This window comes from Calonectris borealis, chromosome 3, assembly GCF_964195595.1.
Source record: "Calonectris borealis chromosome 3, bCalBor7.hap1.2, whole genome shotgun sequence".
NCBI classification, from domain to species: Eukaryota; Metazoa; Chordata; class Aves; order Procellariiformes; family Procellariidae; genus Calonectris; species Calonectris borealis.
In genome coordinates, this window is record NC_134314.1 from 89,429,814 (window position 1) to 89,449,756 (window position 19,943).

A 19,943-nucleotide genomic window follows, 5' to 3' on the forward strand; every position below is an offset into this window, starting at 1 on the left:
CTACAAATGTGCAAAAATATTTTTACTTCTCACTGGCCTAGTGAACAATCATATTGCAGTGGCTGATACTTTCCCGGCAAGGGTCCAGAAGCCCTATCATGTTTGTTCCTGTACGGATAATAAAGCCATAGTTGTCTTCTACTAATCTGAGCTTGACTTGCTACTTAGCTTCTCATTTCCAATATTTACTTTCTATTAATCATTACATAGGGGATCTCATTTTGTCTAAATCTAGTGTAAGTTTGAACAGGATAAGGCAGGTTTTCTACAGCTTATGATTATTTAAGTTTTCTTGTTGCCTCATGACTTGAAACAATGTTCATCTTACCACCTCAGAAAAGTCAATTTATTCGGAAAACCCAATCGGATTCCTCCCTGACATGTATTTTCTCTCCCATTAGCTCAAATCATGACCTCAGTAATATAAGTAAAAACTCAGCTCATAACAGGTAATGTAGTTTCATGTATATAGGTGTGTAAATTCAATACATGGCTATTAAGAAAACTGAGCTCACCCTACAGGCAAGCAGTAAGGCAGCGTGGAAAAGTTGTACCAAAGCTATCATGCAGAACACAAAATGAAAAGCGGTAGCAGTTGTGTAAGAGGAAAAGTAATTGGGTGTTGAAAATAATATTAAACTGCTGACTTGTACATACCCTCATAATAATTTTCTTTTGCTTCCTCTTCCCATAACAGATCTAAATTAATATTCACTTTGTATCTTTACTTTCTCACTTATGCCCATTTTCTTCCTTAGACACATCCTTATTCAAAGAAGCATGTACCTCAGCCTGAGACTTTTATTTCCAGGTATGTCAAGAGGGCACCTGCTTTGACACAGTGTATATATATGTAAAATCTTACATGTTCCTTAAGGCAAGTTTTCCTTTCAGTACCAAAACCAGAAGCAATAGTAACAACAAAGACACCAGAACCTGAAATTCTTTGGAAAATTCTGACTTTATTTTACTGTCTCATTGGAGGCAAAGTTTTTTAGAAAATATAATATGCCTGCATAAGGTGCAGTGATTTTAAAGCCTGTATTCACACAACTGCCGAAGTTACTGCAAACAAATTGGTCCTAGCTGCCCTGCTTTATAACTTACATTTATTTCCTGATTGCCTAACAAATGACTTGTAACTTACACCATATCTGTTTCACCACTGATTCTAACCTAGAGACTTCTGTGGGTTACATGCCACTAACACTAAGTCTAAAATTTGGGTCATAGCTTCACACCCGTAGCACAGTCTGCACGGTAGTCATACCTGCAAGGGAATTCTACTTCACTTCTCATTCCAGAACCACCCAGGGCCACCTGAGGGCCTCTCCCACTCTGTAAAAGCTGCTTGTTATAAAGAATTGCTTTATGGAATTTATCTAGAAAAAGATATTCATTTACATAAAAATAAGATAGCTTCAAAATTTAGAACTCTCATAATTAACCCAAATGCATCCTGGGAAGACATTAAAATCTACTGTATTTTTGAATAAACAACCCATCTTGGTGAATTGGGAAGCCAAGAGGAAAGTTATGGTATATGGATAAATTGAAGAAAAGTGTCTATAATTCCGCTTGAACAAGAATGCCAGACCGAAAGATGTTTACACTTAATAGCTCCACAAAAGTATATTGCATCCTAAAATATTTCTCTTGGCAAAAAGGTAAGTATGCAAAAGCGTTTGTGTTGGTTCTCCACAATATTTTGCCTAAAAAAATACTTTACTGTTTACTTATTTTGATGGCCTATATCTTAGAGAAAGAAGAAAACACTTCATAGGGAGGAAAAGAGATACTACCTCTAAATTAGAATATGCATGTCCTTCATCCTCCCAGAGTTTGAAGCACAGGCGTGAACCATATTTACATTAGGTCATGGTTTTGAAATGACCAACAGCTAGGGCTGCATAGGTCACTGGTGCATGCAAAGTTACATATATACATCACGTCTTTGCAGGCCTTACTAAGCAAATTCAATATTGCATTACTGCAAAAGACATTTACTTTGAAATGCTTACCTAGCCACAAATGATTATTTTCAAAGTAATACAAATGCTGTCATAAAACAAAGCTGAGAATACCTTAGATAAAATCAGAAATCTCTTGAAAGGGATATTTTGAAGTCTCTTCTAGTGAAATGGACAAGAAAACAAACCTTGTCTTGCTACTTTCACTGTCGATGAAAGGTTTACTACAACAGTATGGTCGCAGCCTGACAAATGCTTATTGTTGCAATGACTTAGTGAACACTGCATTCCACCCAGAAATATTGTAAGTGTTTCCATCAGGGTAAAGACATTCAAATACAAACAAAATGAAGTGCCTAGAGGAGGAAAGGAGGAACAAGAATTTATCAAGACTGCTAGTGATTTATGAGAAGTAATGATTATGGGGCCCAGGCAGTGTGAAGAGATGATTCTATTTATCATTTTCCCCCTGATAGCTATGTTCTAGAAAGTGGCACCAATATATCATCAAAATATTAAGCTGGTGGCCCTGCAGTCTGGAATTTATTTAGGGAGACGTCATTGTTGCAGGTGTCTGTGATGGAAGGGAGGACAAGTTAATTACCTCTTCACCAATCTGGATCTCTCGGACAGAGCGAAGTAAAAGCTGGTATCCTTCAAAAACGATCACGCAGTTTGGGTCACAGCTGTGGTTCAGTAAAGACATGCTGTGAGGGAAGTAGAGGGGGAGAAAGAGAGAGAAAGAAGTTTACAGAGGAGCCTCCACTGTCATTCCCCTTTAATCATTTAAAAGTAGCTAACATGATTACATCTGAAGTATCAAACAATTAAGTTACGAAACAAATAAAATCCCTGGTAAATCAACTGCTCTTGGTTAGGGGAGGAAAATTAATGCTTAGAAGATTTATATTCATTGCTAATAGGAGCCATTCCTGGATCTCTTCACGTGTTTCTGTCTTCTGTGTACTCAGGGTGGGAGGGAGGCAATGGCCTCCCAGTGACACTCCGAGAGGCCTGACTCGGGAGAGAGGGCAAGGCAGAGAACAAGGCAACCCGGACAGTTCAGAACAAAAGGCTAGTACCTTGGGACTCTGTTTTATTGCTGCTGCTTCAGCTCAGTTTCAGGGCACTAACCTCATCAGTTACCTTGACGATCAGTGGAACCACAGCTCAAAGGGGCCAGGAATCAACCTGTATTTCATATCAGGTAGACAATGGAGTATACTATGTCCCAAAACTGAAGTACTTGGTGTATAGAGCTGAAAGAAGAGATACAGCCATTGCCTCTGTTTTACGCATATTTTGGTCCAGCCTCTGTTCTTGTGGTGTGTGACAGCTGAAGCAGCACAGCTCATTGAGGAGCTGCTGCCACCCTCAAGAGACACACACGCGTGTGGATCTCCTGACACAGACGTGCCCTTCCCTCTTTTTTGAAGGAGACTGTTAAGAACAACATCCACAACGTCCACTATAGTCTTTTGAGTCCCATGTTTCATTAGCTGGGAGAGAAACAACTGACTTTGCCAGACCAACATCAGTCCCATAGCAGGTGTGGGGCTGATGGTTCTTCCCCTATGGGAATGACCCATTGAAAGAACAATTCTGGCATCATCAGGCTGGAAGAAGAATTTCTGGCTTATCCAGCTCCTGGCTGCCTTTATTTGCTTTCCTGTCTGCCTGATTCAGCAACTCAAAATCCCAACTGTTGTTGGCAAAATAGAGGATGTTGCCGAGGGTCAGAGCCCTGCACCAAACCACGTTTATTCAGTTCTTGACTCTTAAAGGAGCTATCAACAGGAGCCTGACTCTTTTGATATCCCTTCTGGCCTAATAAAATATCTGTAGTTAATCTCCACATGAACCCAGTAATATACACTGGGAGAGAGTATACATTTCACTTATTGTGAGATCACTGGGCATACTCCCAAAGCTGCTGGCAAGGTGATGCAGAGAAGGACCACAGGATTTTACCTATTTTAAAATATATTGGGATGCTGAAGCTATCAAGCCACGCAACAATATACAACCTCTTAATGAGACTAAATAAAGCACTTTTAATCAAATTTCATCTCACGGAAACACTAGTGGGTTTGATGACCATTTCATCTGGAAGCATATGAATTCATCTGGAAGGGCATTTGCCTAGAATTTGGGAACCACAGATTTAAGTTCACAATTTTCCCAGCTCAGAGTGATTTGCTACACTAAAACTCCAACTGCTCTGAACTGACTTGGGAAAAAGTCTCTTGCATCCCTTGGCAGTGCATTATCACAGAACATAGATAGCCGCTTTCTTCGCAGTCAGGGGCTTTTTTCAACCAAAAGAAAACATTTCACTAATAATAATGTGCCAAAATAATGATCCATTTTTCCCAAGTATGTGAAAGGATTTGTTTCCATTCCACTATGAAATGAAATGACTGTTCTGTACTTTTCATAACACTAATTCCCATGTCCTCCTAAGCATCTTTTCCTTATCTTTACCGCAAGGCAGGCCTCAAGATATTAAGTGTCCTTAGTCACATCTTACACGTGTGACATTAGTAGAAAAAGAAACAACAGCAACAGGCCCACTGAGGTATTGACAACATATTAACATTAACATTTTGCATTAACAAAAAATTGAGATGGTAAAATCTAATTTTAAACTATACATACTAATTTTCCACATTAATAATTACAGGTAACTAATTCTATGAAGGCAAAACCTTCCCTGGTACGTACTTCTTACCTAATACAAACAAGAAATAATAATAACAAATTCAAATATTAACATCCATCTCTCAAGGGGCTTATCTTTTCACCTTGCCAATATTTGTCTTTTAATTGCCAGTTCAGAAGTCTCTCAGCTGCAAAATATCTGTGTTCTAAAGCAATGCTGAACAGGTTTCCTCTTACTAGTCCCAGTCACATATTTTTGATGTCAGCATTTATTCTTACTTAGAAAAGACTACCACCTCCATAAAAATAAGATATAAAGATGTATCTTATTTAAACTGTTTTAACTCTGTAATCAGGAGTATTAAGAATGTTTTCAACTTGATCATATATTTTATTCTCCTTTAATTTATTTGCATTTCCCAGTTTCTCATTTAGACATGTTACCTGCTGCTTTGATAGCCCTTACAGCTACCTAGGAAAAAGGAAAAAAACTTACATAGATTTTGCCTGTGAATGAAACAGTGTCCACAGTACCTGGGAAACAGGCCAACACCAACATCCTGCATCTCTCCATTACTGATGGTGAAACAGTTACAGGTCACCTGTAAAAACAAGGGAAAAAATCCAGAATTACCAGAATCATTTGGAAACCCCATATTCAACTGAAAAAAACTTTCAAAATAAAATGAAGGGGCAATTGGTAATTGGATGGGAAACATTCAAGCCCGACACTGGTGCTCTTTCATTTTAGAGCAATCACATCTGGGACACACTCTCCTGTAAAACTGCAGTCAATTAAAGACATATTAGTATCCTGCAAAAATGTGGGGTTAAACACATGCAGAGGCTCTACTTTCCTGTGCAGAGGGGAAAAAAAAAGCCACCCTACACAGAGCCTGAGAAGCTCAGCACAGAGACAACATAGCAGATGACAGTGACTGCTGATGAAAAGAGTGGCTGTTTCCACGCAGGGACTCTGCTGATGCCAGGCTGTCACAGCACCTTTTAATGAGTACCAGTGGAGCTCAAAGAATATATGTGGGACAGTTTTGAAGTAAAGAGCAGCCTTGACTGTGGCAACCTGACATGGGCACAAATAAATACAAACACTGGACAATAGCGTATCTTTCATGTTATTGGTATTTTGGTTTGCATATAAGAGATCCCACAAAAAAGCACGTTCAAACTGCCATTCAAGAGAAATATAACCTTTCATTTAATCTCAAATATTCAGCTTGATAGCGTATCCTCCCCTCACACAATCATACAAAGCTAAGGTGGTTTTAGAAAGAGTGGAGAAGAATGGAAGTTGCTTGCAAGTAGATATAGCCCTACCCCAAACTATCAGAATGGAGTTTCTCGGTGTTCAAGATAGATCAGCACTTTGTAAATTATTAGCAAATACAATTTTCATGGGCTTAAACAAGTACCAGAACCCAATTCCTAATGTATTTTTTAAATATCTGAGGTTTTTTTGGAACAGCTGGGTTTGTATTTTTTTTTTTAGATAATCTGTTGGTCAGTTATCAATGACATACTAATAAAATATTTTATGTAGAAAAACACTGCATGATACTGCAAATACAGGAAAAGTCCCAGGTCTCTTCTGCATAACATGAGATTATTAATATCATTAATTCTCGTTAGAACAGAAAATGAGTTAGAGTAGGTTTTGGCAGACGTCAGAATGAGATTTGAAAGTTGCAGTTTTATCCATAGAGTAATTGCCCAGAACAGTAAATGCACACCTCTATTTTAAAGAGGTACACTGAACAATTTAAGAGTATATTTTATCCTATAAATTGACAAATTATTATTTATGAAAGCATTAACCATAAGGTGAAAATGAAATCCTCTTTCAAAATTTCTCATAAATTCTGACAGCAATGTTAATTTAAATAAATGTACATGCAGTAGGTCATGTGTTTTTTTAAATGGTTAGACAATACTTTGATTAGGCTATTATTTATGTAACCCATTCAAATGTTCCTGATCAATTACCAAAAGCATACATCTTAATTATTTCTTTCCTGCTGGCATTGGATATAAAGTGTCAGACAACTTCTGAGCAAAGATTACTCCATTTAAAGTGGCAATTATCCTGGTTCTAAAAATATTGACTTGATTTTGGTATTTATTGCAAAAACAACGCCTTCCAGGTAAAAGAGAAAGCAAGCCAGCATATGTGGACCTTAGCTCTCTCTAACGGATTATGAAGTAGCAGAGGTCAAACATCTCCTAGAACTAAATGAATCCCTCTTCCTTGCAAATCTCCTGTAAAACTGTTTATATTAACAATATTGAATTTTGATCACTATAGAGTTATAGAGACTGTTTCATCATTTTCTATTAAAGGTATGTATTCTGTTATGTGAAAAGTTTTACACATAGAAGTAGCAATAGTTTTACTTTTTCCTTTTCAGAAACATGCATTAGCTTTTTATACCATGATATAAGTGAAGAAAAACATGAGATGAATGGATGCTCTGAGATTCAGACATCAAGAGCATCTTTCAAGAGTAGTTCGCCATGAGGCACTTTTTAACCTCTCTGTTTTAGATATTTCCACAGTGTGCAGTTGCATCTTAATATCCCAGTGAGGTAGTGAAATATCATCTAATTTCTAATTATTTGCAGTTTCAAATATGAGACTGTGAATCCAAAGTATACAGATCTAAAAAGGTATTTAAGTACGTAAACACACACAGAAGTCTAACTGGTCCCATGAATTTTGAGCTACATGATTTTGCGTGCTATCCTGCCAAAGGCATGAGAAGTTTCAGGTGCTCTGAGGTTTGATTAACCTCCTAGGAGACAATCTTTCCCCCCCTTTTAAACTCAGATACAAAAAAAACAGTGATGCACATACAAAGTGTACTACAGATAGTAGCCTTTGTTATGGCTGCTTTTTGTCCTCAGCAAGTGGAGAGAGAGGAACGGTGGTGGTGGGAGTAAGATCTCATCATTTATCATTTCTCTTTTAAGAGGTTTTGAATCTCGAAGTTAAAGATCAGTCCTGCCAAGGGGAGTTCTGAGATTTCAATCCAAAAGTCCACCACAAGAGTTGATGTAGACCACACCTCTCAAGAAACAGAAGGAAGAAGGCATTTCTTTTACAGAACGCCTGAAGAAAAATCCATTTTCCTAGCTTCCCAGGATTCACAGATGTAGCTCAAATAACAGCTAAATCTGGAGTATCTAACACTGCTGTAGGAGAGCACAGGTAAGCTGCTTATTCCCAAGGCAATCGTTTACAGATCAAAACCTACCGGGACTGGAAGTTAACTAACTCCAGGAAAAAAAACCCAAGGCAAAACAAACAACTACTTTGTCAAGTATCACAGTTATTTCTTTCAGGTGTCATGGTCACCTTGTGCTGTCTTTTTTCTGCCTTAACCGATCCACCTTATTCTTTATACTACAATCAGGTTCTGATTCTCTGTGGTCCCAGATTTTAAAATAAGAAAGAATAAACAATTCTCGGCAATCTGTCACTTCAAGAAATGGGTTCTTTCTTACAAGGACACGGCCCTTGTCATCTTAACTCCTGCAGAATCATTTATCTCAGTTATTTAATTTGTGCTGTTATTCAGCTTGCCCCTTCTGATTCCTCTAAAAATTCCTTCTATCCAGCTATGCAGCACTAAAACTGCATATTCACATACGGAGACAGAATAGAGTACTCACAGAGTTTGTTTTACCCACAAATAAGGAAAAATGCCCACATATTTCAGAACTTCAAAGCTGCAAAGTCAAATTCCTTGCCATTTCTAAAATTTCTGAAATAACACATCTCCCAGCATGAGAACCAAGGGAAAATTCTCAGGGAAGAGTCACAGACTTTTCAAACCTCCGCAATGCGAAAATTACTTAGGAGTATCCTAGGGCTCTCAAGGCTTAGCATCACAGCCTGATTGGTCATACATTTCACTAACAATTTAAAGAATCAGTTGGCTCCATGGCAATAAATCCTGCAAGTTTATTTAAAAGGAACTGCTATTTCAAACAACAAACAATATTATATAAACTGATTGAATTAAATAAAAAGATCTGTTCTTTTGAGAGACTGCACATGTTTTAGAGAGGTATCCTGTACTCAGTAAGGTAACCCAAGTAGAAGACATAATCTTTCCCAGACTGGTAAACACACAGAGAGTAAACCAACTATACTGACTGACCATTATTCTCAGGCGTACTTTATCAGCAAACAAAAATTACTGCAATCTCTTAAATTTTATTTCCTCTCTGAATGACATATGAAAATTCCATAAATTTACCCCGTAAGGAGGTCTCTGTTCTCAAGATGTCTGGAGCTACTGTCTCAGCAAACTCTGTCTGTGCCAGACCCACAGTCTAGTGGACAGCCATGAAGATTTATTTCGGTGTTTGCATTTGACAGGGTATGAAGGCTTCAGTTTGGCAACTGAGTTGAATTCACTTTCAGTTCAGACCTCATTCATATTGCTTTATATTATGGATTTGCATTTGGGTTAAATAAAGCAGAATCAGACTTGATAGCAGGACATTCCAGATTTGGAATTTGGGACACTAAGACAATGAAAAGTGTCAATAAGGGAGTAAGGGAAAGAGAACAAGTCATTATTGGCTAACACTTGCTGCAGAGATCAAATTACAAACACCAGGACTTATAATCAACCATTTTGTCTCCACGTGTTCCTGTACGTTACTGCAACACAGTGAGGCAGCTCTTATCACACGTATAAGAAACCCTTACAAGAAGGACTACCAAAGAGTATATTGCACTGACAGGGTCAATATCATTCTCAGCTTTGATATACAATGACTTCAGTCATCTCTGTAAATGGTGTGTCACAGCTGGTGTATTCTAACCCACCACCAGGAAGAAAGCCATAGCTAACACTTTTTTTTTCCCAATCTATGAACCCAATGTAATGTAAATTAAAGATATAAAAAAAATCTTCATGGATTATTAAGTTTCTCATTCACCTCAAAGCTGGCTGGGTATTCCTGGTCATTGGTAAATATTTAACAAAAGATGCTGTAACCAGTTCTCACGTTAACAGGTTTTTCAAAAGACTCAAACATTATCCAGGAGGAAAGGGTGGGCAGTAAACGCTATGCGAGAGGCATACTAAGTCAAATGACCAAGACATACCCCAGAGACCTTCTAGCACCACTACATCCCACTATAGGTCTGCACCGATAGCTTTTTCCCACTCAAGGATGAACAGATACCAGGCACAGATGGTTGATAGATCTCAAATCTGCTAATGACTTCATTTGGCACATGAAGCACTAGAGCAACAGTGCTAAACTGTAAATGCACAGTATGCCACGGCAGTGACAGACCTGTCAAGCCCCTGCTTTGAGTGTATTTCACTCAGCTGCTCATGGCCACAGCCCATGACACCCAGGCTTCCCATGCAGGCAGAGCTTCTCGCTCTGAAACCTCAGCTCTGTTCACTGGACAGGGTATTGGAGAGGGAGAGAGGAGATGGGACAAGGCGGGAAGGTGTCTGCGACCAGAATGCTGTGCTGAAAAGAGCCCTGTTACAAGGCACATTTGCAAACTAGACCTTTGCGGCTTATATATACATGCTTGCATGTTTTACTAAATCAGGAACTTTGAATCCATTTCTACGTTGAATTGTACTTGGGGCCTACCTACTGGCTTCCATGGGAACCACAGAAGCAAAACTAGATGAAAGAGACATCAGAAGGATCAAAATAAACTGAGAAAAAAAAGGATTCTTTGGTGTTTTGTTCCAGGCAGAAATCAAAACATATTAGAATGGCTTTGGGAAAGCTTTACCTTACTTAGATTTTCAGACTAAGGAAAGGGGACAAGTAGTTAACTGTTTGCGATACTTGCTCAGAAGCCAAATTTTGCTGCAATAGCATGAAATTTGGATAAGTCACATTTCTTTCACACCATGACTGAATTCACAAATATTTCGTTTTACTTCAAGAACAATTCATCCTACTAATCTCTTGTGCCAAAACATAAATGTTTTGGCTGAATTAGAGACTACCATTACTTCAGAGCTAGTTACAGCAAAGATGTGTATTTCCAACTGTTTTCTTTGTTCTTCATCTTACGTCTTTGGAGATCTTTCTTCACATCAACTATCAATATTTCAGACCTTTTTTGCTATCCTAGCACATAAAAGTTTCTGACAAGTGTGCAGAACACAAGTATCCCTTGCAGAAGGCTGTCACCACTTACAAGGCAGTAGACCAGAAATTTGGCCTGACATTAACAGATGATTTAATGCAAGTGTGCTTCAGGCATCCCTTTTTAGTACTCAGCTAAGTGGTGCAATTTTGATTGGAATGGAATGAAAATAGGCCATGGCAAATTACCTCCTCTCTTCTTAACCCCACACATACTTCTCCAATCTTTCAAATAAAAATATTTAGCTATGCAGCTAAATATATTTGATTACTAAGAATTTCAAAGCCATCACTACTAGGACAAATGTTATGTTTGCTATGGGCACTTTTTTTGTTTTTTTTTTTTTTAAGTATGTGCAAGATGTAGTTACAAACCTGAGACTTGAAAAGGTAAAGCCTGAAACATGCAAAAATATTGCACTCTTTTGGTAAAATGAAATATCTTGAAGTTTTGTAGAATACCCATTAAAAGTTTTGTGCAACCTGTCCTAACCTTTTCACAAATTTCTTCTCTGACAACAGTCAGCAAGTCTCTTGTTCCCTTTGGTGAAATTCTAGCTTTTACCCAGCTCTGCAAATGTTATTATTATTCCTGCTTTTTGGAACAGAACTGAAATGCATCTATTTCTGGAGCAGAACTGGAGAGAGGGAGCTGCAAAGCCACTAATTGATCATATTACAGTACGTTTGCAGCATTTGGTATTATAATCGGAGTGGAGTAGAGGCATGACATCCTTCTCTTCGTCCTCATTTTCCTACTGGTAACTCCACTCCTGTGAAATGGGGCAGAGTTATTAACTTGATTTCAACAGCCACTGCATGCCCACCTATTGAAAATAAACTGCTTGTTTATTGAATGAGATCAAACTTCATGGGCATTCGGCAGTGGTTAACTGACTTTGTATTTGTTTTGCCTATTTTGTTACAGATAGCTGTTTATCTGCTTTGGAATGGTATATACAAAAAATAAATGTTGGACTTAATATGAAAAATTAGGTTGAGATTCAGTTATGGTTGCTGAAAATTACATAGGCAAAAGCAAAACATTAATGAATTAATCTTGTATAACTTCCAATAATAATACAGGCAGAATAAATTACTATCTGTCATCTCCTTCCATTACCCAGATGATTTCCTCATACCAGACTCATAACTGCTAGGAAGCCTGAGTTAGGTGAGATGAAACCTAGCCTAAATGTTTCAGAGTTTGCCAACTTTATTCTCACAGATGCAATATAATTCTTATTCCTTCTGGAGGTGCTTGTTGAGCTAGACCTTCAAGTATATTTACCTCTTGAAGCTCATCGACCATAAGTCTTTGGATTTGGTCTGTTGGGCTTAGTGGATTTTTGCCTCTCTTTCCTCTTCCCTTTTCATTCTTTTAACTATTGCCCAACAATATCTTTTCTACTTGGGGGCGGGGGGGAGGGGGAGGGGAAGTGGGGGGAAGATAAAAGTCTGGGGAAAACTTTTTTCATACCATTTCTTTAAAATTGTTTCCACCAGGAAATTTCTGAAAGCACAAAAGCTGAGAATGTTTGAAGAGGAGGAAATTTCAAAGAGTAGAAAAAAAATGAAATGTCTCTTCCAAAATGTGATGGCATAAAATGAGTATTTTTAAATCTTAAAAATTTAAACAAACATAAATAAAAGGTTTGATTTTGAAAATTCTTTTGAAAAGGGCAACAAAAACATTAATCTTGATTAATTTAGAAACATGGAAAGCATTTTTTTTGAGAAAAAACAAACATTTTTTCTAATAATTTTTTCGTAAGTAGCATGTCGTTTTTGAACCAGCTCTAGTCTCACTTTGCTACTTGAGTTACAACCTAATACACAGATGACTAGGGAGTTTTAGAACTGAGCCTAAGACCTTTTTTTCTTAGTATGGTGAAAAAACTACACAGAAACCACTCATCCCAGCATACGACACTGTAATCCTGTATGTGTCCATGATCACTGCAAAGCAAGGCTAACTACAACCTGCTTTGTTTTGTATTAACCAGAAAAAATATCAGGCTCTTGTAATGTTTTCACATCAAGGCCCAAAAGAATACCCGTATCACTGCCAGTTCCTTCCATTTTTCTTATGCCCTTTCCCTATAGATAAACTACTACTACTTTTCTTTTGACATACAGTTTTATAAAAAGGAATAAGTATTGTTCTTTTTATCAAATCATTAAAGCAAAAAATAATTTTAACTTATTCCTATCATTCAAACTGGGTGACAATTCTACTTCTAAAAATCAGTGGACCAGACATACCCTTTCATAAATCCATCACCGTCAGTGGTCTGAACTCCTTTCTTCCCACTAAAGGCCTTTGGAAATCAGCAAGTAAGGCAATAGGAAACATGTGCTATGTTCTTCCACATTGTTGGCAGATCAAACATCTGCTGAGAGCAGGTCATTTAAATTACATGCAAAAGTATAATTTGAAAATTATATGAGCTGTTCACAAAATGCCAATGCAGAATTTAATAAATAAAATACTGTCCTTTTAAAGTTTTTTAGCACTTGGTTAGCATATGCCTGCAAAATGCTTTTGAACTCACCCTTACTCCTTCCTTCCACAGAAAGCATATGAACAGTATTGTCAGATATGATGACTGATGCTACTTACTATAGGAGGTGTTCTGCATGACACAGGCTCGAGCTGCCCGTGGCCAGGGAAAAGGAGTGGAGTACCAGCTGATATTCATCAAATATATTAAGTCCAGGTGGCAATTAGAAGTTTAACAGGACAAAGTAAAACCGTGAAACAAAAAGTCCACTATGTATTTAATCCTGAAACACTGAAATACCCACACTGATTGCCTTAATGAGAGGTCTTTGGGGAAAAAAAAGGATAACTGTCTATTAAAGGCACTGAAGAGGTAGATGAATCCCGACCACAGTTCTAGACCCCTTTCTGACTGAAAGGGAAAACTGCACTGTGAGTGTGTGCGCTGGTACAGAAGGGTGAATATGACTATATCAGAAAATAGCAGGATACGATAAGGCAGAAAATATAAGTCAAACTCCATTTCCTCCTCAGGACAAAATAGAACAGTATTACACTTAAGGTAAAGATGTGATGTGATGCATAGAACAAATTAAATCTAAAGCAGTAATTTTAAGGCCTGTATAACTCAAGTACTCAGTATTCAAGGAGTTCTTGGATTTCCATAGGATGTGTGCACACTTAGTATCTCTGAAAAATCAACTCCCCAAGGACTTCCAGACAGCACTTTTTTTTCCTACATCTCTATTTTTTGGGCTATTTCAAACATTGCCCTGATCAGGAAACAGTTGAAATAATTTAATTTTCCAAATTCCATAACATTGGACATGTTTAGTCTCAACACAGTACATACGCTTCTAGTTACTGTGAGGCATAGCTTTCATGCTGATGCCACTCGTTTTCTCATTCCCATAATGCTAGTCTGACATTCTTGGACAATCCTATTTGATGATAAACCACAGTCAGTCAATGACTTCTAACAATACCAAAGACAATTTGCTAGCATTGTGCACTGTATTTGACCATATTGGGAAGTGACAGGGAGTTAAGTCAGGGAAAAAAAAATAAAATCCTGCTTTACTCCTTTGGATCCACAGGGTGCATTTGGCACCTAGGACCTAAACCAGAGCATCTCAGAGCTGCATTTCCCCTTGGTAGGCCAGGGTGGGGGATTTTGCTTGAAGAGGCTCTGGATGCTACAACCCGCTCCATTCAGAAATGCCTGGATAGTTGGTACCAAGTAAGAGGAACTTCCCTTTCACCTTTTGTTTGGATTCCTTTGGGACTTTTGAAAGTACTAGTAGAAAATAACTGTTTTGTTTCCCCAAGAGAAGGAACCACAGACATATTTTGGGTGGTTACATGGGAACAAGGTTTACACACCCACAATGCCTGCACCCCAGAAACTAGTAGAGAGGTCACCATCCCATCCATCAGGATTCCTTAGCAGAAGTGCCATTACTTCAACAGAACAGATAATAGCTCCCAGTATATTGTTCTACCTACAGCTGAATAGAACAGATTTTCCTTTGAAATAGCATTTTTCTTTATTGTACCAGATTAGTAGTAGTCATTATACAGATTTTCTGTGTCGTTACTATATGCTATTACTAGTTAGGAAAAAAAAACCTACATACTTGAAGGCAGCATTAAGCTACACTTTCATTTGAGTAAGAGCCACAGAATAAAGAAAATATAATTATTTACTCCAAAACAAGCTCATAAATTAAGCTCAAACAGAGAACTCTTAGTCAATGTGACATCAAACAATGAGTTGACAAAAGAACTGTAAAATAGCTACATATAGAGTAGCTTTTAATAGCACAGCTAGAATCAGCTTGCAGAAAAAGTCAGGAAAAAGCTGAACTCCTATGTGTGCTTCCTACTTAATGAATTCTCTTATGGTATACAGACTGTAAATTGGTGAGAAAATGGTCAAATTATTGCATTATTTGATCTTTCACTCATAAAGCAAAAAAAAAGTATTTAATTTTGAAAAGTCTCTACCAGATATCTTGGAAATACAGAAATAAAGGAAGGTTAGACAAACACTGTTAGGCTCACAGTTCAAATGCTTGTGGGTAGCTAACTGAAGTTCACAGACCTATATGTAATTGCTGTCTACAGGAAATACTTGCGTTAGCAAAAGAATTTTCTCTTCACTCCTTCACCTTTGCCCTTCCACAAACTCACCAGCAAAGAAGCCTCTTAAGAGCATTTCTGTGATGAACAGGACTTTCCCCACCTCTACAAGATGAACTAAATCTAACAGCCAGCAACAGAATCTGTCAACTTCTCAGAAACATGATTTTAGCAAGTATTAATTGATAAAGCATATACTTTTCTACAAATAAGCTTGAAACAAAATGATCTGCACCCTGTTCATTTGTCCTTGTTTAGACTCCACGTGTTTTTTTGAAGCTTGTAACACAAATAAAAGCACAAATTTTCACTTATATTAATGTAAATTTGCACTGACTTCAGTGGCATCAGATGAGTTACACAGAACAACAATTAGGTAGAAAGAAAGTTCACAAGTTGAACTAGAATTAAAATTTCTGTGAGCATTGAAATTGGGTGATCTAACTCCATGTGGTTAAAATTCTGTACGTTTCAGACAAAACAGACACTTGCCATTAAACATCTGCAAACTTTGGGTTGCTTAATTCTTAACCTAAGCTCTTCACCACAAATGCCTCAAGTTCACATTAAATACTAAAATAAAAAGAAGGAAGTTTTTTTTTAAAAAAAAGACAGTAGATGTGATATCATTAAATAGCCTGACTAGTCAAACTTGAAAGCTGAGCAAACATTTTAAAAAATAACATGCAATTTTGTTTCACTCCTTTTCTTCCCCTAGCTTGAGATAGCTTGAAAGGCACTGAAACTTTGCATTTATCAAAAATGTCTGTGTATTCCCAGCATTCAAATGATATACTGCCATTTAAAAAGTGACTGCCATAACCATGTATTCTTTTATGTGAAAGTGACACTTTTGCCCACCGACAAGTATCAAAATTTCTTTATAGGAAAAGTTGCATCATCTTGCCTCATATATGCAGGACCAGGAAAATAAATACCAGTAGTATACCCTGGAAAGCTGATGCATACCAATATGCTTTAATTTCATTTTTTTATCTTACAATTTTTAAGCCAAATCAATTGTTTTCATAACCCAGATTCATGATTTCAGAAACTTTAAGAACAGATATGATCTCCACATTTCAAAGTCCCAACATTCACTACAGTCTGAGAAAATTACAGTGGTGTTGTATTATATATTTCAAACAACAAAGATCGCCGAGATGGCTGCGCTGGCTTTACAGTTGATTCACAACACTCTCCTAGTGCTTCATGCTATTTTTTCTGATATGCAGATTCACTCTCAGCAAATCTTTATCTACAGTTTTCATACTCCTTACTCTGAGCTATTTTTTCATTTTGTGCAAACCAGATCTTTACGTATACCCAAGACAAGCAAACCAGCTAGACAAACTGTGATTTCAGCAAGCAACAAGGAGCAGCTGGCATTTCTATTACACCTGACAAAACCTGGGGTGACAGGAAAGAACATTCTAATTTTTGGTCACAACAATACTAGTATATCCTAGCAAATTCCTCATCTCCACCTCCAATGAAAACTCTAAGTTTATACCTCAAAGCTGTCTTAAAAACATCACAGAACTAAAGAAAGTGCAAAATTGAATCAGAAATATGAACCACAAGGCACGAGGTTATTCAAATCTACTGTTGCATTTCTCCTCACAGTTTGCATTTTGACACTGACTCTCCTCTTTATGTTCATACTGTTTTTACCCAAGCATAATGCCAAAAACCTAATGCCAAAATACATTTTTCCTTGATGAATTAAGACATTTAAAATTCAATGTTCTGGCTATGATTATTTAAGAGCACATTTTCCTTTCATCTAGGACTTGTTTCTCATCTGATCTGACTGCCTATGAAAATTTTACCTTTAAATTGTTATATTTTCATGAATAGAATGAGGTAAAACTATAAAGTAATTCCTAAACCCAAGACGTTTCACCCTAAGGATCCATTCATATTACAATAAGAATTTAAAACAAAAATTACAGCATCACACTAGGTAAGGTTTCATTGTTAGCTCTTGTTATGAGAGCCATATGAGAAAAAACAAAGTAAACTCATACCTTTTTTCACAAACAAATGTGGAAATAATTCTGTCTTTTATGTGCTATGACAGACGAGTAATTTGTTCCATTAATTCCTGTTTAAGTTACAATTAAAATGTATTTTTAAAGTATTTTACATGCTGTGCTAGTCTTAGCCATCCACCTCAAATATAAATCAGCTGTGTGAAATTATAAAATTGTAACCTTTAGGTCATCTAACAAGAATTTCAAATATCAAGCTTTCAAATACCAAATATTCCCACTTCTTTTTTTTAATATCGAGTTCATCCTAACAAAAATGCAAAACATTTTGAAAGTTTGAATCATGATCTAGCCTTTGTGACCAGTCTTTTCAGACTGAGTCCAAGTGTTTTCCCACAGACAGACAGCAACAGCACCTCCTCAGTGAAGCTGAAACAGGTGCCCCTTTTCATTGGCAAGGCTTCCTAGCCATGAATGAAGCGCCTACTTCTCTTAAACTTCATTGTTATTACTTTTCTGACATTTTGTACTCACTGTGGTAGCACCACATCAGTCTATTGAGCTATTACCACTTGATGGATCATTTAAATCAATCATTCAGTTTGTGTAAGATATTAAAAACACATACGTGAAAATTATCCCTTAGGACAAAATTTAGACTTCTAAATCTGTTTCTCCAAGCTACATTGCCAAACCTCCAGTTATATGTCCATGATTTTTAAGAAAGAAGATAAGAAGCAGGAGAAGGAAAAGTAACAAAAAGTATAAAATGACTGAATTACGTAAAAAGAAATAAAATAGAAGCCAAAACTACAGAAGATAATATATTCAAAAAACAAGTTCAAACAGATAACTTGCTTTTTAATAAGCATTTATTAACAGTTTGGTCGTGGAAAGGGTATGGAGGAGAGGACCTGGAAAGATATTAGTCAAGGCCAACGATGCTTAATTTCCTCCACCTGTTGCTCAAAGGTGTTACCATACCCAGGCCCCAATAGAATATAGGTAAAGATGGAGTTTTGTTTTATAAATTATTACACATCTTAATTCACTCAGCAGTTCTAAGCAGCAATCCAACTCTGACACAGTACTTGCTCATAAGCACCTGCTGGTGTGCTCTCAAAGGTGCCAGTGCGGCAAACGACAGCCAGCAGCAGTTTTTGCCTCTGCATGCAAATGCAGGGCTGAATTCAGCCCCGTGAAGCTGAAGCCTGTGGATCTCAAGGTCCCTGACTCCAACTACGCTCACCAATTCACAAAAACTGCCTCTTATTAACTAAGGACGCCTTTATCTGTGGGACAACTGAGGCTACATAAATCATATGCCTTGCCTTGCAAAGGGGGATGCATAAATACTGGGGTCCGTCCACTGACACCTTCTCACCCAGCCAGCACGTACACATGGAGATTGCACTTTCAACTCTCATATTGTAGGAATGACTTAATGAACGAGTACTGATACCTTGACTTAATAATGATTCTCTTCTGCTGCTTTATGAGTGAAAAGTTTAAGATTGTCACCTAACTTTGAACAAACCAGTCAGACATTTGAAGATGGAAAAATAAATCTTCTTGCTTTGCTCTTGTTTGAGAAAGAGGTCCTGCTTATGCAAGCACTTACAGAGAAGTTTTGTTTTCAGCTGAGCTTTCTCACTAACCTCAAAAGGGTGGCTCACAGGTTACTGCTGCCATTTCTTACTTGCTTCAGTAAGCCACCTGGAACCCTCGCCCCACGAGTGGTTCATCCATTCGCCTGAGTATTGCTATTCTAGTTATAACTAGTGTCTTACTGTATCTAAAGACCCTGCAACATGACTACTGTGAAAAAGGTAATTTTAACTTTAAAATTATTTTTTATTGAATAGACATGTGATTTTCACCCAGAATCTGGCCATTGGGAGGATTCCCAAAGCAGAATAGTCACCGACAGCCCCAGGACCTGGGGCATGAGATGGGAACATGACCATAACAACTGTGTGGGGCAGCTTTTTTACATGCTGCTTATTGGTAAACGTGTCACTGAGTAATACTTGACAATATTTAATGAAATGAATGCAGAAGTCTTATCAGAGGAAACATGTTAAGGTGAGAAACCAAGTGAAGCACGCTCAGTCTTGATAACTAAAGGATGATCTGTTTGTACCACAATACTTCCATGAGACTGGGCAACAACAGCAAAGGGCAGGAAAGCTGACCGGGCTTTCGGAGACCTGCATTAGTACCGGCATATGGGGATATAGAAGCAGGGATATTTTTGTCAAAACAAAAATAATGATTGAACTTTTACATAAAAGCCATTATTTAAAAAGCCCTATTTATACAAATCTGACAAATCTGCTCCAAGACATACAAAGAGATGATTGCAAAATAAAGCTCACTGATATTTACTCAGACTTCTCTCTGCCAGATCTGTGTGCATAACTATGAACATACTCTCATGTCACTTCACGTGTTTGCCTAAAAAAAGACATGTTATTTAACAATACGGTCTTTGGCAAAAATTTAGCCATAAAGCCA

At 37.5% G+C, this 19,943-nt stretch overlaps 1 protein-coding gene across 1 annotated transcript in view; it reads right to left on the reverse strand.

The window, feature by feature from the left end:
- Positions 1–19,943, reverse strand: part of SMYD3 (SET and MYND domain containing 3) — a 437,259-nt gene that overhangs the window by 82,090 nt on the left and 335,226 nt on the right. Inside the window, exons 6-7 of the mRNA XM_075146580.1 lie at positions 5,166–5,233; positions 2,575–2,677 (exon numbers count right to left, since the gene is read on the reverse strand). Coding sequence (XP_075002681.1) covers positions 2,575–2,677; positions 5,166–5,233 — 171 coding nt within the window. The remainder of the gene's footprint in view (positions 1–2,574; positions 2,678–5,165; positions 5,234–19,943) is intronic.